The sequence below is a fragment of the Lissotriton vulgaris genome, chromosome 3_1 (genome assembly GCF_964263255.1).
Source record: "Lissotriton vulgaris chromosome 3_1, aLisVul1.2, whole genome shotgun sequence".
NCBI lineage: Eukaryota > Metazoa > Chordata > Amphibia > Caudata > Salamandridae > Lissotriton > Lissotriton vulgaris.
The window spans coordinates 1,091,940,533-1,091,959,644 of record NC_141689.1 but is presented as its reverse complement, the minus strand read 5'-3'; the positions used below and the strand labels follow the sequence as shown (position 1 = coordinate 1,091,959,644).

The 19,112-nt window shown below is 41.4% G+C and overlaps 1 protein-coding gene across 1 annotated transcript in view; it reads right to left on the bottom strand.

The window, feature by feature from the left end:
• Positions 1–19,112, bottom strand: part of ADAMTS3 (ADAM metallopeptidase with thrombospondin type 1 motif 3) — a 702,179-nt gene that overhangs the window by 115,556 nt on the left and 567,511 nt on the right. The window contains exons 13-16 of the mRNA XM_086961556.1: positions 18,173–18,348; positions 12,615–12,748; positions 7,441–7,564; positions 3,909–3,989 (exon numbers count right to left, since the gene is read on the bottom strand). Of these exons, the coding sequence (XP_086817682.1) occupies positions 3,909–3,989; positions 7,441–7,564; positions 12,615–12,748; positions 18,173–18,348 (515 nt within the window). The remainder of the gene's footprint in view (positions 1–3,908; positions 3,990–7,440; positions 7,565–12,614; positions 12,749–18,172; positions 18,349–19,112) is intronic.

Below are 19,112 nucleotides of genomic sequence, written 5' to 3'. Positions count from 1 at the left end.
ATTCATTGAATGCAAACAGGTTCAAAACTGTATCATGCAAATCAGTGGTCATGCAGCAGAGATCTTGCAGCAACCTTTCCCTAAATCTTTTTCACAGATGCGCCTATCCGATGCTGAAATATTTCAATGTATCTAAAACCCCAAATGTATCAATGAGATGCTAGACTTTTGCCCAGTAATGGACTGTCAACAAAGATAAAATCAAATGAGGTAGTGAACTGAGGATGTGCTTAGCAATGTGTCCTCCCATTATAGGATACTATCTTTCACTAATGCCTTCATAAAGAGAGCGGGTCAACCAGTGGGTGATTTGTACTGGTAGTTGCCATTGGTTAGCATCAGTACTCATTTATGGGAACTGAGACTTGATTTTTACAATCAGTCTTTGACCAACATCACAAAAGAGGGAAGGAAGGAGGCACAGAAAGATAGGGAAACCATGACAAACTGAGAACGCACGGATGAAAACAACCTGCAAGAGTGATATAAAGATACAGGAAGTGTACATTTTTGAAAGAGAGAGAAATGAGGGAAATCAAAACTAGCCATCCTTGGTATTTGGCAGAGGAGCTGCTTGTGTATTCCTAAAAAAAAGCTTTGGGCCCCAGCAGTAATTATTTTTTACAGATTAAGTATGTGGGTCAATCTCAGAGCTATGTACACTGTTTAAATCAGCAAAGAGCTATTGAGTATTGGTGATAACATGACATACTTTTGTTAAAAAATAATCATTAGCTACTGTGTGGGAAGATGACAGGTGTTGAATACTACCCTGCAGATCTTCATAAAAGGCACATAAAGGCCTGTTCTTTGGTGACCGAGTAACATCCATATAGTGTGCCCTGACACTTAACTGATTTCTCTGACATTTTTTAACAAAAGTTCATTACAGGCTAGCCACTAGGGTAAACCCGAGGTCGGTACATTTAACCTCATCCGTGAGGCGCATTTTCCCGCTGTGCGCTGAACTTTTAAAAATCCCGCGGTTCATGACGAGCTCAGCTCGTCATAAGCGTACGAGAGGTGTACTTCATGACAAGCTGAGCTCGTCAACAGCATCGAAGGGGTTAAATGCCTGCAGAGACCATGTAAAGGTAGGGTTGCAACCTTTGTTTGAAAAAAATTCAACAATACTCTTAATATTCTATTTCTCATTTTGAATAAAAGGCGGCAATGCTACCTCTTTCATCTGCATGTGCATGTAGAGTGTACACATACACCAGTAGGCTTGAGTACACCTATTGTCTATCCTGCACTGTCACAGTAAGAGGAGTTCTTCCATTCCCACTCACAGAGGTACGTTTAAGAGACATCTATGTCAGGTTCACCACTCATTTGCGCCCACTTTACTAACATTCTGAGATTCCGAACCGTAAGCAAGCCAGAGGCAATATTGTTGTCAAGTTCTGTGATATTTTATGTTTATTAAGATTTAAAGCAGCCTCAGTTGCTTGGTGAAGTGAATATTACTAAGCTACAGCCAACATTTCCCTTTCAAAATTGCTCTTGCTGCAACTTATGCACCAGGTAAAGTTCTGTATAGTAAAGTGATGTGGTTTATTGCATAAGCTGAGGACTTTGGATTTGCAATGTTGGATTTGAAATCAGTCTCTATTCTTGAAGCATGACCAACAATCCTGTGAGTTTGAGCAAATCTTCCCTTGCCTAAAATGTGAAACACATTTGTTATTCAACGATCTAAGGGGTATATTACCAACAAGTAGTGATATTTATCGCTAAATAGGCTTAGCGACGATTTTTTTATCGCTGCCTATCACTGGATATGTTAGCGGAGAAAACATGCTATTAGCAACGTTTTTCTCCATTGTGCTAAAATATCCAGCGATAGCGGCGAAATGCGTGAATATCGCTGAGAATACAGCAATATTCACGCATTAGTGACGAAATGCTCTTAGCCACGTTATCCACCTCCCATTGGATAACATGTCTAAGAACTGGTCTGGGCAGGTGTTAGTATTTGGAGATATTCGCGCTTAGCGCGAATATTTCCAATGCTACTCCTGCCTTGCTAATAGGCGATAGCGACGTTAGCGACTGCTTTCAGTCCCTAACTGTTTGGGTACGTCCACTTTGCATGTCATTAGCGATACACATCGCTGACATGCAAAGCGGGCCCCAAACCGCTCGCTATCGCCTAAAAGCTGTTGCTAACATCAGTTAGTGACAGCTTGCTAATAGGACGATAGAATTATCGCCGCTTAGCGGCCGAAAACGGTCGCTAAATCAGCGATAATTGCCTATCGCCCCCATTGGTAATATGCCCCAATATTCCCAGTCTTCACACACACAACTTGTATCTCTTTTAACTCCCCTCCTGCAACTCTCCCACAATGTAAAGTGCTCCGTCGCTCACGAATGCTAAAACTAACCTACTTTATGAAGGCTGTACTAACACATGCTAAGGAATCAATAGTAGAAAATACAATGAGCTAAACAAATTCTAGGCAATATATTATGAATATCTCATAATTAATTTCTAGCACCAATTGTGAAGATGAATTGCTGGTATGGCCAGTGAAATCCCAACCCGGTGGCAACCCCATCTCAGAGCCAGTAAGGGCAATTTAGATGAATGAGTTAAGCTGAAACAGAGTCCCCATTATCTATCCTGATTGCCACATTTGCCATTAAAACTTCACATAAACAATCCGAGCTGAATATGAAAGACTTACGCTTAGAATTACTATCAATAAGCTGGCATTTTTTTGTCAAAGTTTGTTTCTATATTAACTTGACATTGGCAAGATGGCCAAACGGAAAGTACCACTTTCCAACCAAACATTTATATGAAGCAACTATTCTGTAGACCGATTTTCCCTCTATTTCCAGAATATGTCCTTTCAAAAGAGTTACAGTCCCCTTTGTTATTTGATATTTTACTGCTCGGAAAAGTGGATTTTGAATGTTTGTTCAGAATGTTGTTTGTGTTCTGCTCCAATTTAATCTTTTCTCATCATCCTAAGAATGTTCCCTAAGGTCATTCCATTTCACCAATAATTGACAAGGTAACTTGGAGAACCTTGAGCATGAATAGTGTATGTAGTGTAAGGATCTTAGTGAAAGCCAACTAATCTACAACCTACATGCTAATTGATGCTAGTCTGGGCCTCAACTCAGGGCATAGGAGGTCTATTTGGATCCGAACTTGGATTATATCTACACTATAAGTGGAGCATTCTAAGGGCCTCATTGTGAGTGACTCAGTGTTTGAGTATTTGGGGAGGTAATGCCATACTCATCCCCAGCTAATCCAGTGCATACATTTGAAGCACAGGTAAAGGTGCCACTTCAAAGTATGCATCAGGCTCTAGTCCCAGGATTTAAAAATCTGATGGCGGAGTCCCTGGCAGTAAAGTTGCTATGGACACCTCAGGCATATATTATACCTTGCTCATGAATATTCCATGTGCCCGTCTATTCTATTGGGAGACACATCTGCAAACTGAACAATGTAACTCTATAGCAGTAACACAGAATTGAATCCATGTTGTAAGTAAAGGGTTTTTTGCTTGTTGAAAAACCTCAACATTTTTCTCACTTCTGTCCAATTGCTTTAAACTGATTATGGCCATTTTGCACAAATAGCATATACTTGCCTAAATGGCATTATACACTGACAGCTTTAATGAGCTAGATGCTGTCTTTCAATGCATATGTTCATTGAACATCCAAATAATTCTTAAAAAGCTAAAGATAGTCACCAAGTTTCAAAGCTAACTATGATTCATTGATAAGTAGAGGTAGCAGACATGTAAAGAAGCCACTCTAAACTTTGCAGTCATCATCATACAAGTTAATTCTGTTATTTGTTCCTTCAATCATTCACACTTGATGATTTAGGATAGCCGCGAAGCATTCACATCACACATGAGGAGAGAAACACTTACCAAGAATATGAGGGGAAACCTCGTCTTCTTGGATAAACACATGTCTAGCACCAGGGGGTATGTCAAACATCTTAAGGTACCCTTTGCATGTGAAGTGTTCAGAAGAGGAAGCAAGAAAGAAAACAAAAAGTAACAGCTACGGTTAGTAGAGTGCTACATCATGACAATCCTAATTGCAGAGGTGGGCATCCATATCCTACAAGCAGTATGATAAGTTTGACCTGAATGGCACATAGGTTCATCACAAAAATAAAACTAATACCTCCTGCCTCCACTAAGAACACAAACATTCTGATAGCAACAAACCTATTGTCCATTCACCTTGTTATTTATATTTGAAGCTATAGCAACTAGCAATACCAAGAAGAGGTTCATGTTTTCCATGGATATTATAATACAAATGCTCTCAATGACTTATTGTACCAGTTCTCTGCTACTGTACACGGTACACACTGAGTCTACCATTCGGCGTAGGATATGGTAGAATTTAATTCAATGCAAGATTTCCACAGTACAACTCAGTGGATGACAGAGCAGAGAGAATGTGTAACAGTATATCAATTAGCCATATTTGTTTAAGCACAACACCATTTGCATTGCTCTTTTTAAGATGGAGGCCTCATTTTTTTAAGTCACAAGTGGTCAATATTCGTAGATGCTGTGTTTATGAGAGAAAGTGAATATTTTGCAGCCCAATAGCTATTGGAGAAAATAGTATGAAAACTTAGAATTTTAGCCAAGTTGAAAATACAGATGATAAAATGACTGTATTCTGCAAATTTATCATGCAAGCTTTAGAGCATTGCTGAACTATAAAATGGTTTATCAAGCAACAGGTTTTGTCTGCCTATACAGTTGTAGAAAACTGCGATGAACAAAGTACAGACACGTCCAGTGTGTCACACAACATCCCATAACCCTCAACTAAAATCTATTCAATTGAATATGACTGCTTTATGAAGGGGATTATTAAGGTAAAAATGGAAAAGCAGCTGACAATTCTAATTCTATGCAGAGTACTGATACTTCTGAAACATAAAATGTAGCTTTCACCAACTGTATAGAGATTGGGTGACCTCCAAAAACGTTTACAAAGGAGGGGTTTCTGGCATGTTGAATATGGTTGACACTGCGATACAGTTATAGTGGATTAGGGGTATGTGACTTGATAGGTGTTGTGCTTCATTTGATGCACTAGTCGGCAATGCTTTGCGGGGATTGAGAATGATTTTATACAACACTTCCCTCTGCAATTGACCAAATTTGAAAAGGCCTAGCTATCTCATCCCATTCAGCTCAAGTATGATGAGCCTTGTCTCCCAATCAATCTGAAGGATATCCAATGAGAAAAGCATGAACCTCTAACACTGTTATTGTAGTGCCTGCGGGTTAAGAGTAAGAGATATCCGCACAGTCCTGAGACACTTGCCGCTCTAAGAACTTTCTGGATGCCCAGCCTGCTGCAATCCTTCAATGACTTACCCATGACATTCCTAGCTTCCCTGGTCTCGGAAAGAGAAACGTTGCGAGCTCCTTTAGGCAACGAGAAGGCGCCTCTTGTCTTCCCTTAAACAGAACGGTTTCAGTTAGTGGTCGGGGAACTGAGTCTTGCGACTTCATTGACTACTTTTCAAGTTGTGTGCATTTTATCGATTTTACATCTAAATTAGGCTTGATTACATGTATATACTGGAGATAAAATGCAGCCAGCATGCCTCAGTAAAAGACAGTAAATCATAATAGTCAATGAAAGTAAGACTAAGCTTTGAATGAAGAATCATGTAGGTGATTTTAAGGAGGATACTTGCAGATTTCATTTTCCAGCAACTTGAATTCTTTATGGCACCTCTTGCTTAAATGCTTTCCTGTTGGAAGAGGTTAATTAGTGTACGTACTGTATAAATATATATGTATATAAACATATATGCCAGCAGCACTTTAAAGCAGGTGATGTTAGATAAATGCTCAAATATGAATTGAAATATGTAAGATTGGGGTTTTGGGAGTAGAAATGGGATGGGAAGGAGGAGGGATGGGGTTGTTGGTGTACTTTTGTGGTATCTTCTCAAGGTTATTCATGCAATTTACTTACAATGGCTATATTGTTGCACTTTTAAACTCTGCAGGTGATTTGAGGGTAAGGTTTCCCATAAGGAAGCATCATATAACTATAATCAATCAATCACTAACTATTTTGTCAAATGCTTCTAAAATATAAGAGGTGAGGAAGCTCCAAGTTGCTGTTTTGCACATGATGGTGGTAGTGGGGTGTGGTATTTTGTGTTTATGTATCTTATGTGTTTACCATTTTATTCTGGCTACTGCGCTAAAGCAAGAGTTAGTAAAAACAGTCCATAACTTTCAGTTTACATAAATGCAACTGCGCTCTGTATACAACTGTAATATTTCACACACACACACACAGACATTTTGAAATACAGTACCATTTGAAAAAGTAGTCCCTGAAAAGTATAAAGAGGTTCTATATTGGGTGACAACACACTTTCCAATAATGGCTGACATCATGCTTTCCAAACACCGCCTAACAATAACCATATGGAAGCACAAGCTCCAGCTAAAGTAAGGTGAATACGATGACATGAAACTTTTTCATAAAACTACCATATCAGATGTCTCGCATGCCATGCATCACAACTATGTATAGGATTGCTCATGTAAGTATACTTCAACAGTGTAAGTGAGTGAGTTAAAATTTATAAAGCGCAACTTAGCCCATAGGCCTCAAGGCGTGTAAAGATTGGAAGCGCGGTTACTAGTACTACTAAGTGCCACCCAGTGTCCAGGATATGCCCCTAATAGATAATAAAGGGGACATGGATGCAGTAAAAATAAAATTCTGTATTATGCAACAGGTTTTCTGTGTTAACCTTCATTGGATTATTTGTCTTGTGGTTGAGAATAATCTGTGTGGCTGTCTGGGACCCTGAGGGCAGCCATGTTGTAGATTCTGTGCTACCGTTTATCGAGTCAAAAGACCACTCTGCTTGCCACTGTACCAAATGGAGGAATTGAACAAGTCTTGTATTTTTAAGCAAAAGGGCACCATCAAGGCCCTCAAAGCTAGTTTCATTATAAGTAATAATATGCATATTAATGGATGAAACACAAACTGTCAGGGTGTAGAGAATATATCAAAGGCAAAATATCATGATCTGATACTGTTTAAAGCAGCACAATGGTGGATCTCCATTTATTTAAGTTTTCCTTTGGAGTAATATTCCTCGAGTGCATTATTTTGTTCCATATAGTGCCGCAAAGGAGACACTTCTTATGTCAAATGATTTTGGGGTGAGAACCAAACTTTGTAACAAATATCCAAAACCTAAAACCGAGTGTCAATCATGGCCACTGTTGATATCCAGAACTTGAATTTGAGTCTTAATATAAATATTAAATGTTTACAAATTGTCCCATGTATTGGTCATATGACAGTATTCGCAGCAGAATTTAATTATTGTGCCCATTTTTATTAACACATATACATCTTAACTCACAAAAAACATTTTCTTACCAGGTTTTTTAGGAGTTCTTGTAAATGTTCCCTTTACAGTTCGACAGTGGGAGTTATCTCCTCCACAGACTCCACATTTATCCTCTACTTTGTTGGAACCAATTTCTTTGTCACAACCCACTTTCTGCAGAGATATGTAAGATAGGTGGTTAATGCTACATTGTTAAATACTGTAGTGGGATCATTGTAGGAGCAAAGGTATGTTGTAAACTATGTAAGAGTTGGCCAAAGTTCACTACGTTGATGAATATTTCATTGCAATCTTTCATGTGAATTAGTTATAGTATTTTGTTTTCAGAGGTGGGTGGTGTGCTCTCCAGAGGAGAAAGTGGCAATAAATCACTGGTTTTAAGGAGGATAATGGGTCTGGTTTGTTATCAGTGGATTCAAAAGATGCTCAGACTCCATCTACATGATAAAGGTCACTCAAGTCTACCTACAATGCTCCTTTGATATCCGACAACTGGCAAATATGAAAAATAAAGATTATTTATGATCAGAAGTCTTCCACTTTCAGTCACCATTCTGTGGATTACAAGTAGGGCATATTCTGGATTGCTATTTTCCTAAAACCAATATCTCTCTAGCATCATCTGGGCCCACCATGATGCGACTGTTGCATTCAAATAGGAGTGATACCTTCCCTCAGAATAGCACAAGTGAAGACAACTCTTGAGTAAGTCGTCTGGCTATGGAGCTCTAAAATCTGCATGCTAAAATGGAAAATTTGTTTAGGTCATTTAGAGGCTGAAGTTATTATTTTAAAACACACCTTGAAATTATGATAGTTGGCTTTTACTGTCTGATTGGCCGAAGCTGAAAGTTACAAAGGACTAGCTTCAAAACTGATATGTTATTTTGCTTATACATAAGACTTAGATAACTGAACGTGTCACATGCATGGATGCAGAGGACATGCAAAGAGCTATTTGGATCAGAACAAGAATGGGTTCCTAAATCCTAGACCACATAATCTATTTGACACTTGAATCACAGCATCATTAATCATATTCTTGTTTTCAAGCTGAGCCAACTCTTCAGTGTTTTCATATTCTCCTGCTCTTGGCAGACAGAAGGCTCTTAGCAGGAATCTGGTACGGGTCAGAGGAAAAAGCAGAGATTTGGGACATCTTGGATCCAGAGGAGTAAAGCATTAGCGACCAAAAAATGGAAAGTAAACGCAATGTGAGGAGGAATGTACCTGTAACTGTTGTAGATGCAGAATATAAGTAGCTAGTGAGTAGCTTGAAGATTACTCTCTTTTCGACGGGGAGCCAGTGGAGGTCTCGCAGGTGTTGGGTGATGTGTTCATGCAACGGGATGCCAAGGACGAGTCTGGCCGTGATGTTCTGGATGGTCTGGATTTTGTGTAGCAGGGATTTGTTGATTCCAGCATAGAGGGCATTTCCATAGTCCAGTCTGCTTGTTATGAGTGTGTGGGTGACGGTCTTTCTGGATTCGGGGGGATCCATTTGAAGATCCTGAGAAGGATGCGGAGGGTGTTGAAACAGGTGGAGGCGAAGGCGGTAGCTTTGATTTGGCGGGTCATGGTGAGGGAGGAGTTGAGTATGATGCAGAGGTTCTGGGCGTGGTCCGTGGGGATTGGGGTGTTGCCAAGGGCGGAGGGCCACCAGGTGTTCCCCCAAGCTGATGGGGTGGGTCCGAGGATTTATTTTATTTTATTTTATTTTATTTTATTTTATTTTATTTTATTTATGCGATTTTCTATAGCGCAAACTTTACCCGAAGGTGTCAGAGCACTTTACGTAAGCACCAGTTGAAAAACATAAGGACTTAGGAATACATGCGTTACAAAAAGGATACATACGGAAAAAATTGCAAATGCACAAGATGTAAAGTCACACAAGGAGGAGATACAAGTGGATATACTCTAAGAGTCACATCGGAATGGTAGAGAGTACAAAGGTCTACTGCATATACTAGTGATTGGAGTTATCTCTATATACATAGGGAAGGGATACAGATGGATATACTCTAAGAGTCACATAGGAATGGTAGATGGTACAAAGGTATACTGAATATATTAGTGATTAGAGTTATCGCAATATACATATATATACACACATTGTAGATTCCCTCAGGCAGAGTTCCATTAAGTGGGGTCGTAGGGGGGACGTGGTCACAACACCAAGGAAGGGTGGGAGGGAATCAAGGGTAAGGAGAGAAGGCAAAGCAGAAAAGGGAAGAAACATTTGAGGAACATCAAGGGGGAAACTAGTGAAAAGGGTAAAAGACGAAGGAATGGACAAGAAGACAGGCCAGGGACCAGAGAAAAACGCCTGAGAACAGCAGCAAAATGGCGGGCAGGACAGAAGGAAGGTCTGCAGAGGGTTTTTTGAGGAGGGGCTTGACTACTGCGCATTTCCAGTCGTTGGGGAATGTGCCAGATTCTAAGGTGGCTTTGATGGTGCATTGTAGCTCGGGTGCTATGGCGGCGGAATCTATGTTGAAGATGTGTGGCGGGCAGGGATCCATGGGGGTTCCTGAGTGAGTGCTTTTCATGTTTGTGGTGGCATCTTCAGTGGTGACCGGGGTCCAGGCGGTGATGGTAGGCTCGCTGTCATTGCTGGAGGAAGGAGTCGTTTCTGGAGTCTCTCCGCTGAAGTTGTCGTAGAGGGCCTTGATTTTAAGATGGAAGTAAAAGCATAGCTTTTAGCAGAGGTCCTGGAAGGGTATGACGTCCGTGGCTTCACTGGGGGGTGTGGTGAATTCCTGGATGATGCTGAAGAGTTCCTTTCAGTTGCTGGAGTTGGTGAGGATTTTGTTACGGATGAAGGTCTTTTTGGTGGATGTGATGAGTTGGTGGTATATAAATATATATCAAATTACAAATTAAAAAACAAATGAAAATGAAAATAAAACTATATCAGACATGTTTCGGCTTGGAAAGCTTTCTCACACCCAGGTCGTGAGAAAGGATTTTCAAGCCAAGACGCGTCTGCCTCTTGATTTTTGGATCTGCTGTGCTGAATAAATAAGGATTACAACACTACGAGGAGTGTTGTTCTGTTTCTAACCTAACCGAAGTGTTTCTAATATATATTTATATATATAAGGATAAGGGTAGCATAAGCCACTGGTTTTATAAGCATATGGTTTTATGGCAGTGCAAATTAGTGTAAATATGCAGCACTGACTACAAAAGTTGGGCGAACAAGGTATTCTATTTTGTCATCAAAATGCAGAGTAAATTTATGTATTAATGAAACTGTTTAGCAAATCACTTGCTCGTGTTTTTTTTTCAAGTTTGAGGGTGGAGTGAGCAGGTAGACTTAAGTGTGTACCAATTCACTTTCAATATTCTTGTACTTGTATATACAAACTATACATGTCGAGCATTCATACAGTAGCCACAATAGGAAATATTGTATCTTATGGTATGAATATTAAAGAACACAAACAAACACAGGCATCACAGACTTCTGTGCAGGGAAGACTTAAGACCTCCGATCTGTTTATCTATTATAATTTCCTACCCTAACAACAGTACAGATCTACCACACATTGTCAATGTGCAACATGGGTTCCCATCAGTCTGCAGATCATCGTTTTTTTCTGGTGCATGGTGAGCAAACGTTGATTACCCAAAAAAATACATATTAGGCTAGGGATTTGAAAATACTTAATCAAGATCAAATAAATCAATACAATTTCAATTCCTACTCTAGATGATTGGCTCATAACTATGTTCCCTTTGTAAGGATTAGCGTAAAATTGCAGAAGTTCAAGGATTGGCATTTGTTGTCCGCTGGGGTGCGATGCCTGAGTCTGAGGATTTTTGTGCTAAAATTCTACAAGCAAAAGCGGAACTTAAAAATATTGCTGTACAAGTCCAAGTCGTAATTAGACGCGTCCCATACAGCGGACTTAGTGGAGTAGAGCCATAATCTGGTAGAAGGTCCAGGATGCACATAGAAAAAACATAGCACCAGGATGAAGAAAGAGCAGTGCTCTCCTCTCCATCTAGTGGGCAGCAACAAAACAGAAGTTGGAAGTAGCACAGAAATATCTGCACCTATGCAGGTCCCCCATTCTGCAAGGATGGACCTTAGGGCAAGGTGATATGGCCACCATGAAAGTAGGAGGTCACCTCTCCAGTAGGGCAGAAGAGGAGGGCAATTTTCAAATGGCCCAATCACTCCAAAGGGGGAATATAAGGGCATCTCAACTCCCCAGAACAAGAGGTTGTACCTTACCAGACCGGGTAGAGCATTTTGTGAAGTTGTACCTTACCAGACCGGGGACAGCATTTTGTGTCCTGCCACCCAACTCTGAAGAAATACTGAGACCGAGCATATTCTGGTATGCCAAGGTCGATAGGACAAAATCACAGATACGAAAGCAGAAAAGACAACCAAATGGTATTAAAAAAAAAGACCTCCAAGTCACAAATAATGGCCCAAAGAGTGTATCTTAGACTGAGGAGGACTTGAAATACTAGACAGCATGGCGATCTGCAGATGATACTGAGATCACTTCCTACGGTGGAATCAGAATTACAGCCAAGGCTGACCACAGGCAGTCCACCATGGACAAGCAGTTAGTCCGCGAATTATGCCAGGTAGCTGTGATGGTGGGGTCACCAAAGAAGGGCCCAAACATGGATTCAAAGGTAATCACATTTGAAAGGGTGCAAAGGCCAAGTGGGTGTAATATTGAATGTGTGAGCTTGTACAGAATATCCAATGATGGCTTATGAAGATTTGAGCACTTTCTGCCTGCGAGCGACATAATATTTAGCACGGAAGTCAATACATTTGACGCCGTTAACTCAACAAAATGTCTGGTCAAATTTGCTGATTACATAGGATGATCATAGCCAGAGTGGCTTGACAGAATGAGTTAAGTAGACTGACCTAAACTCATATGCGAAGACACCTTACAAACAGTGCATGAGAGCACCCATGATTTCAGGGACAAAATGGTACAAAGACATTATTAGCACATTGCATCGCTATATGAGGACCGGCGTCTGTGCATATAGTACGGCCTACAAGAGGTTAAAGTTTTGCGAGCAGCCTACAAAAAAGACCTCTTTTCTTCGGTGTGTGCTACAACACACTACCCACCTGCAGAGATGTAGAAAAAGCAATGACAGTTATCTCCCACTGAGTGAAGTACATCAAATGACGCAAGAAGGAGATATTGCTTACCACACAGTCTCCCCGGACACAAATGCTGTAGGGATCCTTGTAGGAACAGCGGGTGCCGTCGTGAACCAGCTGTTTCATGTAGGCCACGTCCCCGGTTCCCTTTGACTGACAGTAGAGATGGCATCGTTTGTTGCCTGTGAGACAGAAGATGGAATGGGTGAGATTTAAATGTTCAACAAAGCTCTCGCGTAGCACAGAAACCTTTCCAGAAAGAATATCGAACATTTTAATATCTATTCTGTGTATTCGTTCAGTAAATTATTTTATTTTCATCGAAAAGTGCCGGGCACATCAAAACAGGAAGGGGGCAGATTTACAAGCCACTTGCGCCACTTTTGCGTCACTTCTCCCATGTTAAAAGTGACGCAAAAGTGGCGCCAAGGGCTTGTAAATCTGCCCCGAAGTGCCTTAACATAAACACGTGGCTCATTTTCCGGCATACTGACTTTCCAACAAAACTGCTTTGAGGCTGTCAATTAATGGTACCCGGACTGACATCTCTTTATTTCGCATGAGTTAACTTGGCCTAATATGAAAAGGAAAGGCCTGCCTCACTAACCACGTCGCCAGAGTGATTAGTAAATCTCCCGCGCCCACATAATCACCCACAAGGGACAGATTCGTCTTAAGGTCTTGTGGAGCCCCGGGCCAGACATATGTTGGGGTCCCCTGCTCGATAACAACTTTGAATGTTATTACCCACTTTTGTAATAATTTTAGCTCAAAAGTTGTTGAAATATGACATTCCGAGTAACCCAAAAAAACAGAGGTACAGGTAGGCAGAGAGAAAACGAGAGGTTCAGATATAGAAATAAACACAGGTGACCCAGAGAGAGTTAGTGTACTTTCCCAGAGGTCCTCTTGGAAGGTGGGGGCCCACTCATCCTGGCCTTTTTACCTAAATATTGGAGGTGAATTTGCTGAGCAACTGCCTCATAGTTCCGTGCTGTCCTTAAAAGGACTGGTAGAATGTCAGAACACTGCTGCCCACTGGGGAAAGAGGGTTTTTTAGTACTGAGGTGAAAGTAATCCATTCTTACCACCTGCCAGGATCGGACAGGGACAAAAATAGGCCACAGCATCAAAATAAAAATTGCCCCCATTGGTGAAATAAATAGCTAAAAAAAGTGTCCCATGTTTCTAAATCGGATCTGTTTTGAACTTGGAAGAACGCGCTCTATAACAGTTTTTCAAGGTAATGAAGTCTGCATGGATTTGCGCTTACTGCAGGCAATGCTTGTTGAAATCAACCGTAAAAATCAGCTCAGCAGACAATAAACTGTCCCAAAAATGGCCACAAAAACAACAGCCCACTCACTGATCCGTTAGAGGAGCCCTGCGGGCACTGCTGGACAGCCTGTAAGGGGTGTGAGGTTAGAGTGGTGTGAAAGGTGGTCCCATCAGCCTGATAAGAGCCACTGTCAAGTTCTAACCAGGTACTGGAGGTGTTATTGTGGGTATGATGCTTTTAACCCCTTAGCCGCGGCGCAAATTTTGACGCGGTGCACGGAGGGCATGGCGCTGCGGTGCTCATGACAGCTTCCCGCCGTCATAAATCACAGTAGACGTGTGCTCATGATGGCCGGGAGCCGTCAGAACTCCGCCCACTGATTAATTTGCCCGCACAGGCGGGGAATTAATAGCGCGTGGGAGGGACGGCAACGTTCTGACCGTTCCGGCCATCATGAACACACGCCTACCTTGACTCATGATGGCCTGGAGCCGTCATGAGCACCGAAGGTGTTAAGACCCTCCATAAATGCTTTAACTACAGGAATCCTAAAAGGGAATGAGCCTTCCCAGTTGTGCATGTATGCTGCTAAAGCTGCTAATTGAAGATGCTTTGAAGTGTATGCTCACTCTGCCTCCTGAACATATAAGAGGTAGAAAATGATACCCGGCTCATACTAAAGGCATTCACGTGATTTGCGAGGCAGTAATGCACAAAAACACTTCACCTTTGAAACACAACACGCATGTGTGGTAGGTTTGTGCACTTCTTACAATGTAGCCGTACACTCCATCGGGAGGTTTGAGTACCCACATTCTAAGACCTCAGGAGCAAAATTGCTGCATTGAGCTGTCTGGGTGTCTGATATGCCATGCTATTGTGTGAGAAGGTCTGGCCTGATGGGGAGTTTCTGTTGGGGGTTGACAGATATGTCTAACAACATTGAGCAACAAGGCTGTCTGGCCCAGGTTTGTGACACCAGAATGATGTTCATGGAGACTTGCCTTATCTTCTACACCATGTATTGGATGAGTGGGAGAGGTGGAAAAATGTAGGTAAATATTTCGAAACAGTAACCTACAGTACTGCAACCCAATAATCCCTCATGAGATTGGGAACAACAATGTAAAAGAGCAAAGACTACTGAAGGAATAATTTCACAAGGTATCACACAGTTAGTGAATTTGTATATACAATATCCAACTCAGCCCTTCCATGCATCATACATTCAAATAGTTATATTCATAATTCATCATTAAATCATTTGAGCAGGCACGGCCCGTGCCGGGCGTTATACTGGGGCGGTGACGTCAGGCAGTGGAGGGTCAGGGTGGGGGTTGTAAAATGCGGGATATGGACCATTAAAGGTAAGTACCGATAAAAATAAATAAAACGAATTTCGTTGCCCACGCTGCATCACATTTGGCAATGCAGCATGGGCAACGAAATTCGTTTTATTTATTTTTATCGGTACTTACCTCTAATAGTCAATATCCCGCATTTTACACCCCTTCCACCCTGACCCTCCCCTGCCTGACGTCACCGCCCCAGTATAACACCCGGCACGGGCCGTGTCTGCATTTGAGCAAGGCGTACTTCAAGTACAAAGAATGAACATATGTGTTTATTTGACAATACTTCAAACCTTTCATGGGTCTAGAAACAGCACCAGCCCACTGTAATGAAGGTTCACACAATATTTTGAAGTTCCAATTGTGACCTTTGATATTGAGTCGATCCTTCAACATAATCACAGCAATTCAAGAAGACCTCCTTCTCTGATTCATTTTCCTTGTAGAAGGCTTAAGAGTCCAATCATAAGTGCATGTAGTGGTCTACAAGTCGATATTTAGGTCTGTAGGAATCTAAGTCGTACATAAGACCACCCTTAGGACAACGTGTCAGATATAATTCGTTTTGGAGACCCCCTAAATGCAACCTATCCAAGAGGACAGGCTCCAGAAATAAAACAAGTTATCTAAAAATCTAAGTTAACTGCAATCGCTACCTTAGGTAAAAATAACATAATGATATTACAGTACAGATTAGATTTTGAAGTACGCCACCAGGAACACCATGATGTGAAACACCACACACCAAGCAAAACCACACTACACCACACCAAAACCTTACTGCATCCTAATAATAGCAACCCCTTGTAGTGTCTGAAAGGCACCGTGCTAGCATCCTATATCTACAACCACATCAAAGAACACTTATCAGCTTAGTCGAAAAGTAAAACAAACGCAATTAAATTCCAGTTGCGCAGTACGTCAACGTATCTCAAAATGTCTTAAAACCTGAATCTGAGTGAGTGATTGAACCTATTACACACCAGAAAAATCAAAATACCTAAAAAGACCACTAACTTACACATTCCAACATGATGCCATGAATTCTAGTAGAAATAAGTGAGGAAACTATTAGTAAGACTCAAAGATAGGCCCTTTGCATGGGACCATTACCTTAGTAAGACTGCAGTCAAGCATAATACACTAAAATCCTCCATACCAAATTAATATGATATGAGGAAAAGGCAAACAACTTCACCAGAGTCAACAGTGTAGGCGGCCGTGTCAACATGCTCTTAATAAATCCTGAGTGCCCACCATCATATTGCCAACGATACATGCATGTCCAAGACCAAATCTCTGCCATCTTAGAGAGGGTCATGTAAACTACTCTATTTGAGAACAAGCCGCTAAGCAGACCATTGCATCAACAATCAGGAGGAAACTCAACCTATAAATAAATAACACATTGAAAATTGCCAAATTAAAAAAGTGGGAGAACTGTAAAAGTTCATGCTAAGAAAAACGAGCCACCTATGTCCTCCATGTTGGTGTAATGGTAAGGCTCCGCCATCTTGCTATACATACTTTAAAGGCATTCTCCAACCTGCCATATTATAAGCGCAAATGAAATGGACAGCCAGGAACATTCTATGTTACAATGAAACATAGGAATCCAACCTTGTGGGTGACTGGGGCACCTCAAAAAAAAAAAAAAAAAAACAGGTCTACTGAAACATTATAATATAAACAGAGGCAAGCAAAGCTCTGCCATCTTGGAGGGGTTAATGGCTGGTCAAACTATATATGAATACAAACAATCTAGGAAAATCAAATCAAATGCCTTATGGGAAACAAATCTAAGAATAAAAATAAAACAGTTACCTGACAAGATATATATATGAACAGTGAGGAAAATAAGTAAATCCACATACTCTGGTTTAAATCCGGACTTGTGAAGCTAAGCGTGTATCAATGGAGCAAGACTCTGGTGTTAACACTGTGGGAAGAGTGTCTGCGGCATCTAGGGCACCTGTATGTTTGCCCTGGAGATGAATTTTCCCTCTGCAACCAACTCCTCACTCCTCTTTCTATAAGTATCCAGGAGGTGCTACTTGACCAGAAACAGTGTTGATGTGCTTACTTTCCTTAACTGTGGGTGGGATATCCTCTGAGGCCTAAGCTCATTTACTCTTGCTAGTAGAGTAAGCCACCATAAAGTTTGGTGGAACCAGGCCCTTGACTAATAGGAGACCTCAGGAGAGGCGTTATACTAGTTCTCTATGTGGGGTGTAAACACCTTGGCCCTGACTGGCTGGCCAATCCTCAGTAACCTAGAGGAGATCAGATCTGGTGAAATGTATCCGGTTGTGGAGCTGATCACATGAATTCGAGGTGCAGATATCAAACGCAATTGTTGTTTTTCGACTGAAACGATGAACCCAACCAGGGCACACATTTGTCATGAGCAAATGCATAGATAGCAGTAGCTTAACACGTCCAAACCCAACAGCGGAGACAAGCAATCTAAGGGTGGAGCTGGTGCTCATGCGCATTGTGGACTTTGGGAGGATTCACTCCACATCCTGTGACTCAAAGTTTTTTTTAAAGAAAAGTAACTTGTAATGCCCGGGCCCAACACTAGATGGTAGAAGTATGCAAAGCATGTGCATCTACAGCCACACATGCTCCGAACAAATATGTTTCCAAAAACGCATATTCCACCAGCATTAGATCACAAAATGTACATTGATATAAAAAAACATTCCATCAACTGCGGTGCAAGAATTTTTACAGCTTCAAGCAAAATGCCATTTTGTTATATGGGTACTCTGTCTCTCCTAGCAGCAAGGGAGTGTTTGAAATCATTTGTCGCCCTCCTGTGGTTTTTTTGGGTGTTGCGGTAAGGCAGCTGAATGAATTTGCCTTAATAAAGCACCGGCTCAGGTGCTCATACCCCACCATCACCTTACCCATTGAGAGACCTTGAAGCAAGTATGGCACAACCCTATTCAGCCATTACATAAACTACTTACCGTCGGGGTGCTCGTAGGGCAGCCACTGGTGTTTGGCATTCTGGAACTCAAACTGAGAGTTGCGCTGCTGGCACTGCTGGGCTCTGAAGTCTTCAAAGTGTTTTGGGCACTCCTCGGTATTACAAAGCTGATATTCAAAGTTAACACCGGGGCAATCCTGTCCTCCGTTGACTGGCCTTAAGAAGATTCAAAAGAATACAATTAGTTTCTGATATTTAAAAAAAAAAAATGTTTAAAATAAATTGAGGGAAAACTGCCACATAAATGCAGAAAGTTAAATATGCTCGAGTCCTCGGCCTGGAGAAACAATTGCCAGGCATCACTCACTTTTTTTCCATCATAGACTATGCATTATGAAAGAGATTGTGTCTGTGGAGCGTGGGTGGTGAAGCGGCGACAGAGACGTCTTTGTGAAGTGGCCTTTTGCCTGCTTCCTCTGCTCACGCAGACATTTCAGGAAATGAAACGACAACGCAGCACATCACTTCATCAGGCAGAGTGGCACGTGGAAAAGAAGGCACTCAAGAGGAAACCTGCTGCGAGACAAGCACGCCAAGAAACGGCAAAGACTTCCTCTGTCAATCCTTAAAATTAGGCCATTCAAATACAGATCAATTGCGTACTGCGCTGTGACTTGTTTAGTTTTATTATAGCGAGGTATATTTTAACCAAGCCCTGCTGGCGAGATGAAAAATTCTTCTCCGCTGTATTTCTTCCTCGATATGTGGTACATTTCTGAGTTTTTGTGTATTCCCAGAGGATTCCGGGGCATATTATCAAGGGGGTTTATCTCTGCTTTTTTGGCTTTAAAAGCCAAGAAAGCAGAGATAAAATTATCTCCCTATTACCTAGCTGTCGCTAACACCCGTTAGCGACAGCTAGTAGGAGAAAGCGACCATCTTGGGCCCCGCTTTGCATGTCAGTGATATTTATCACTAAT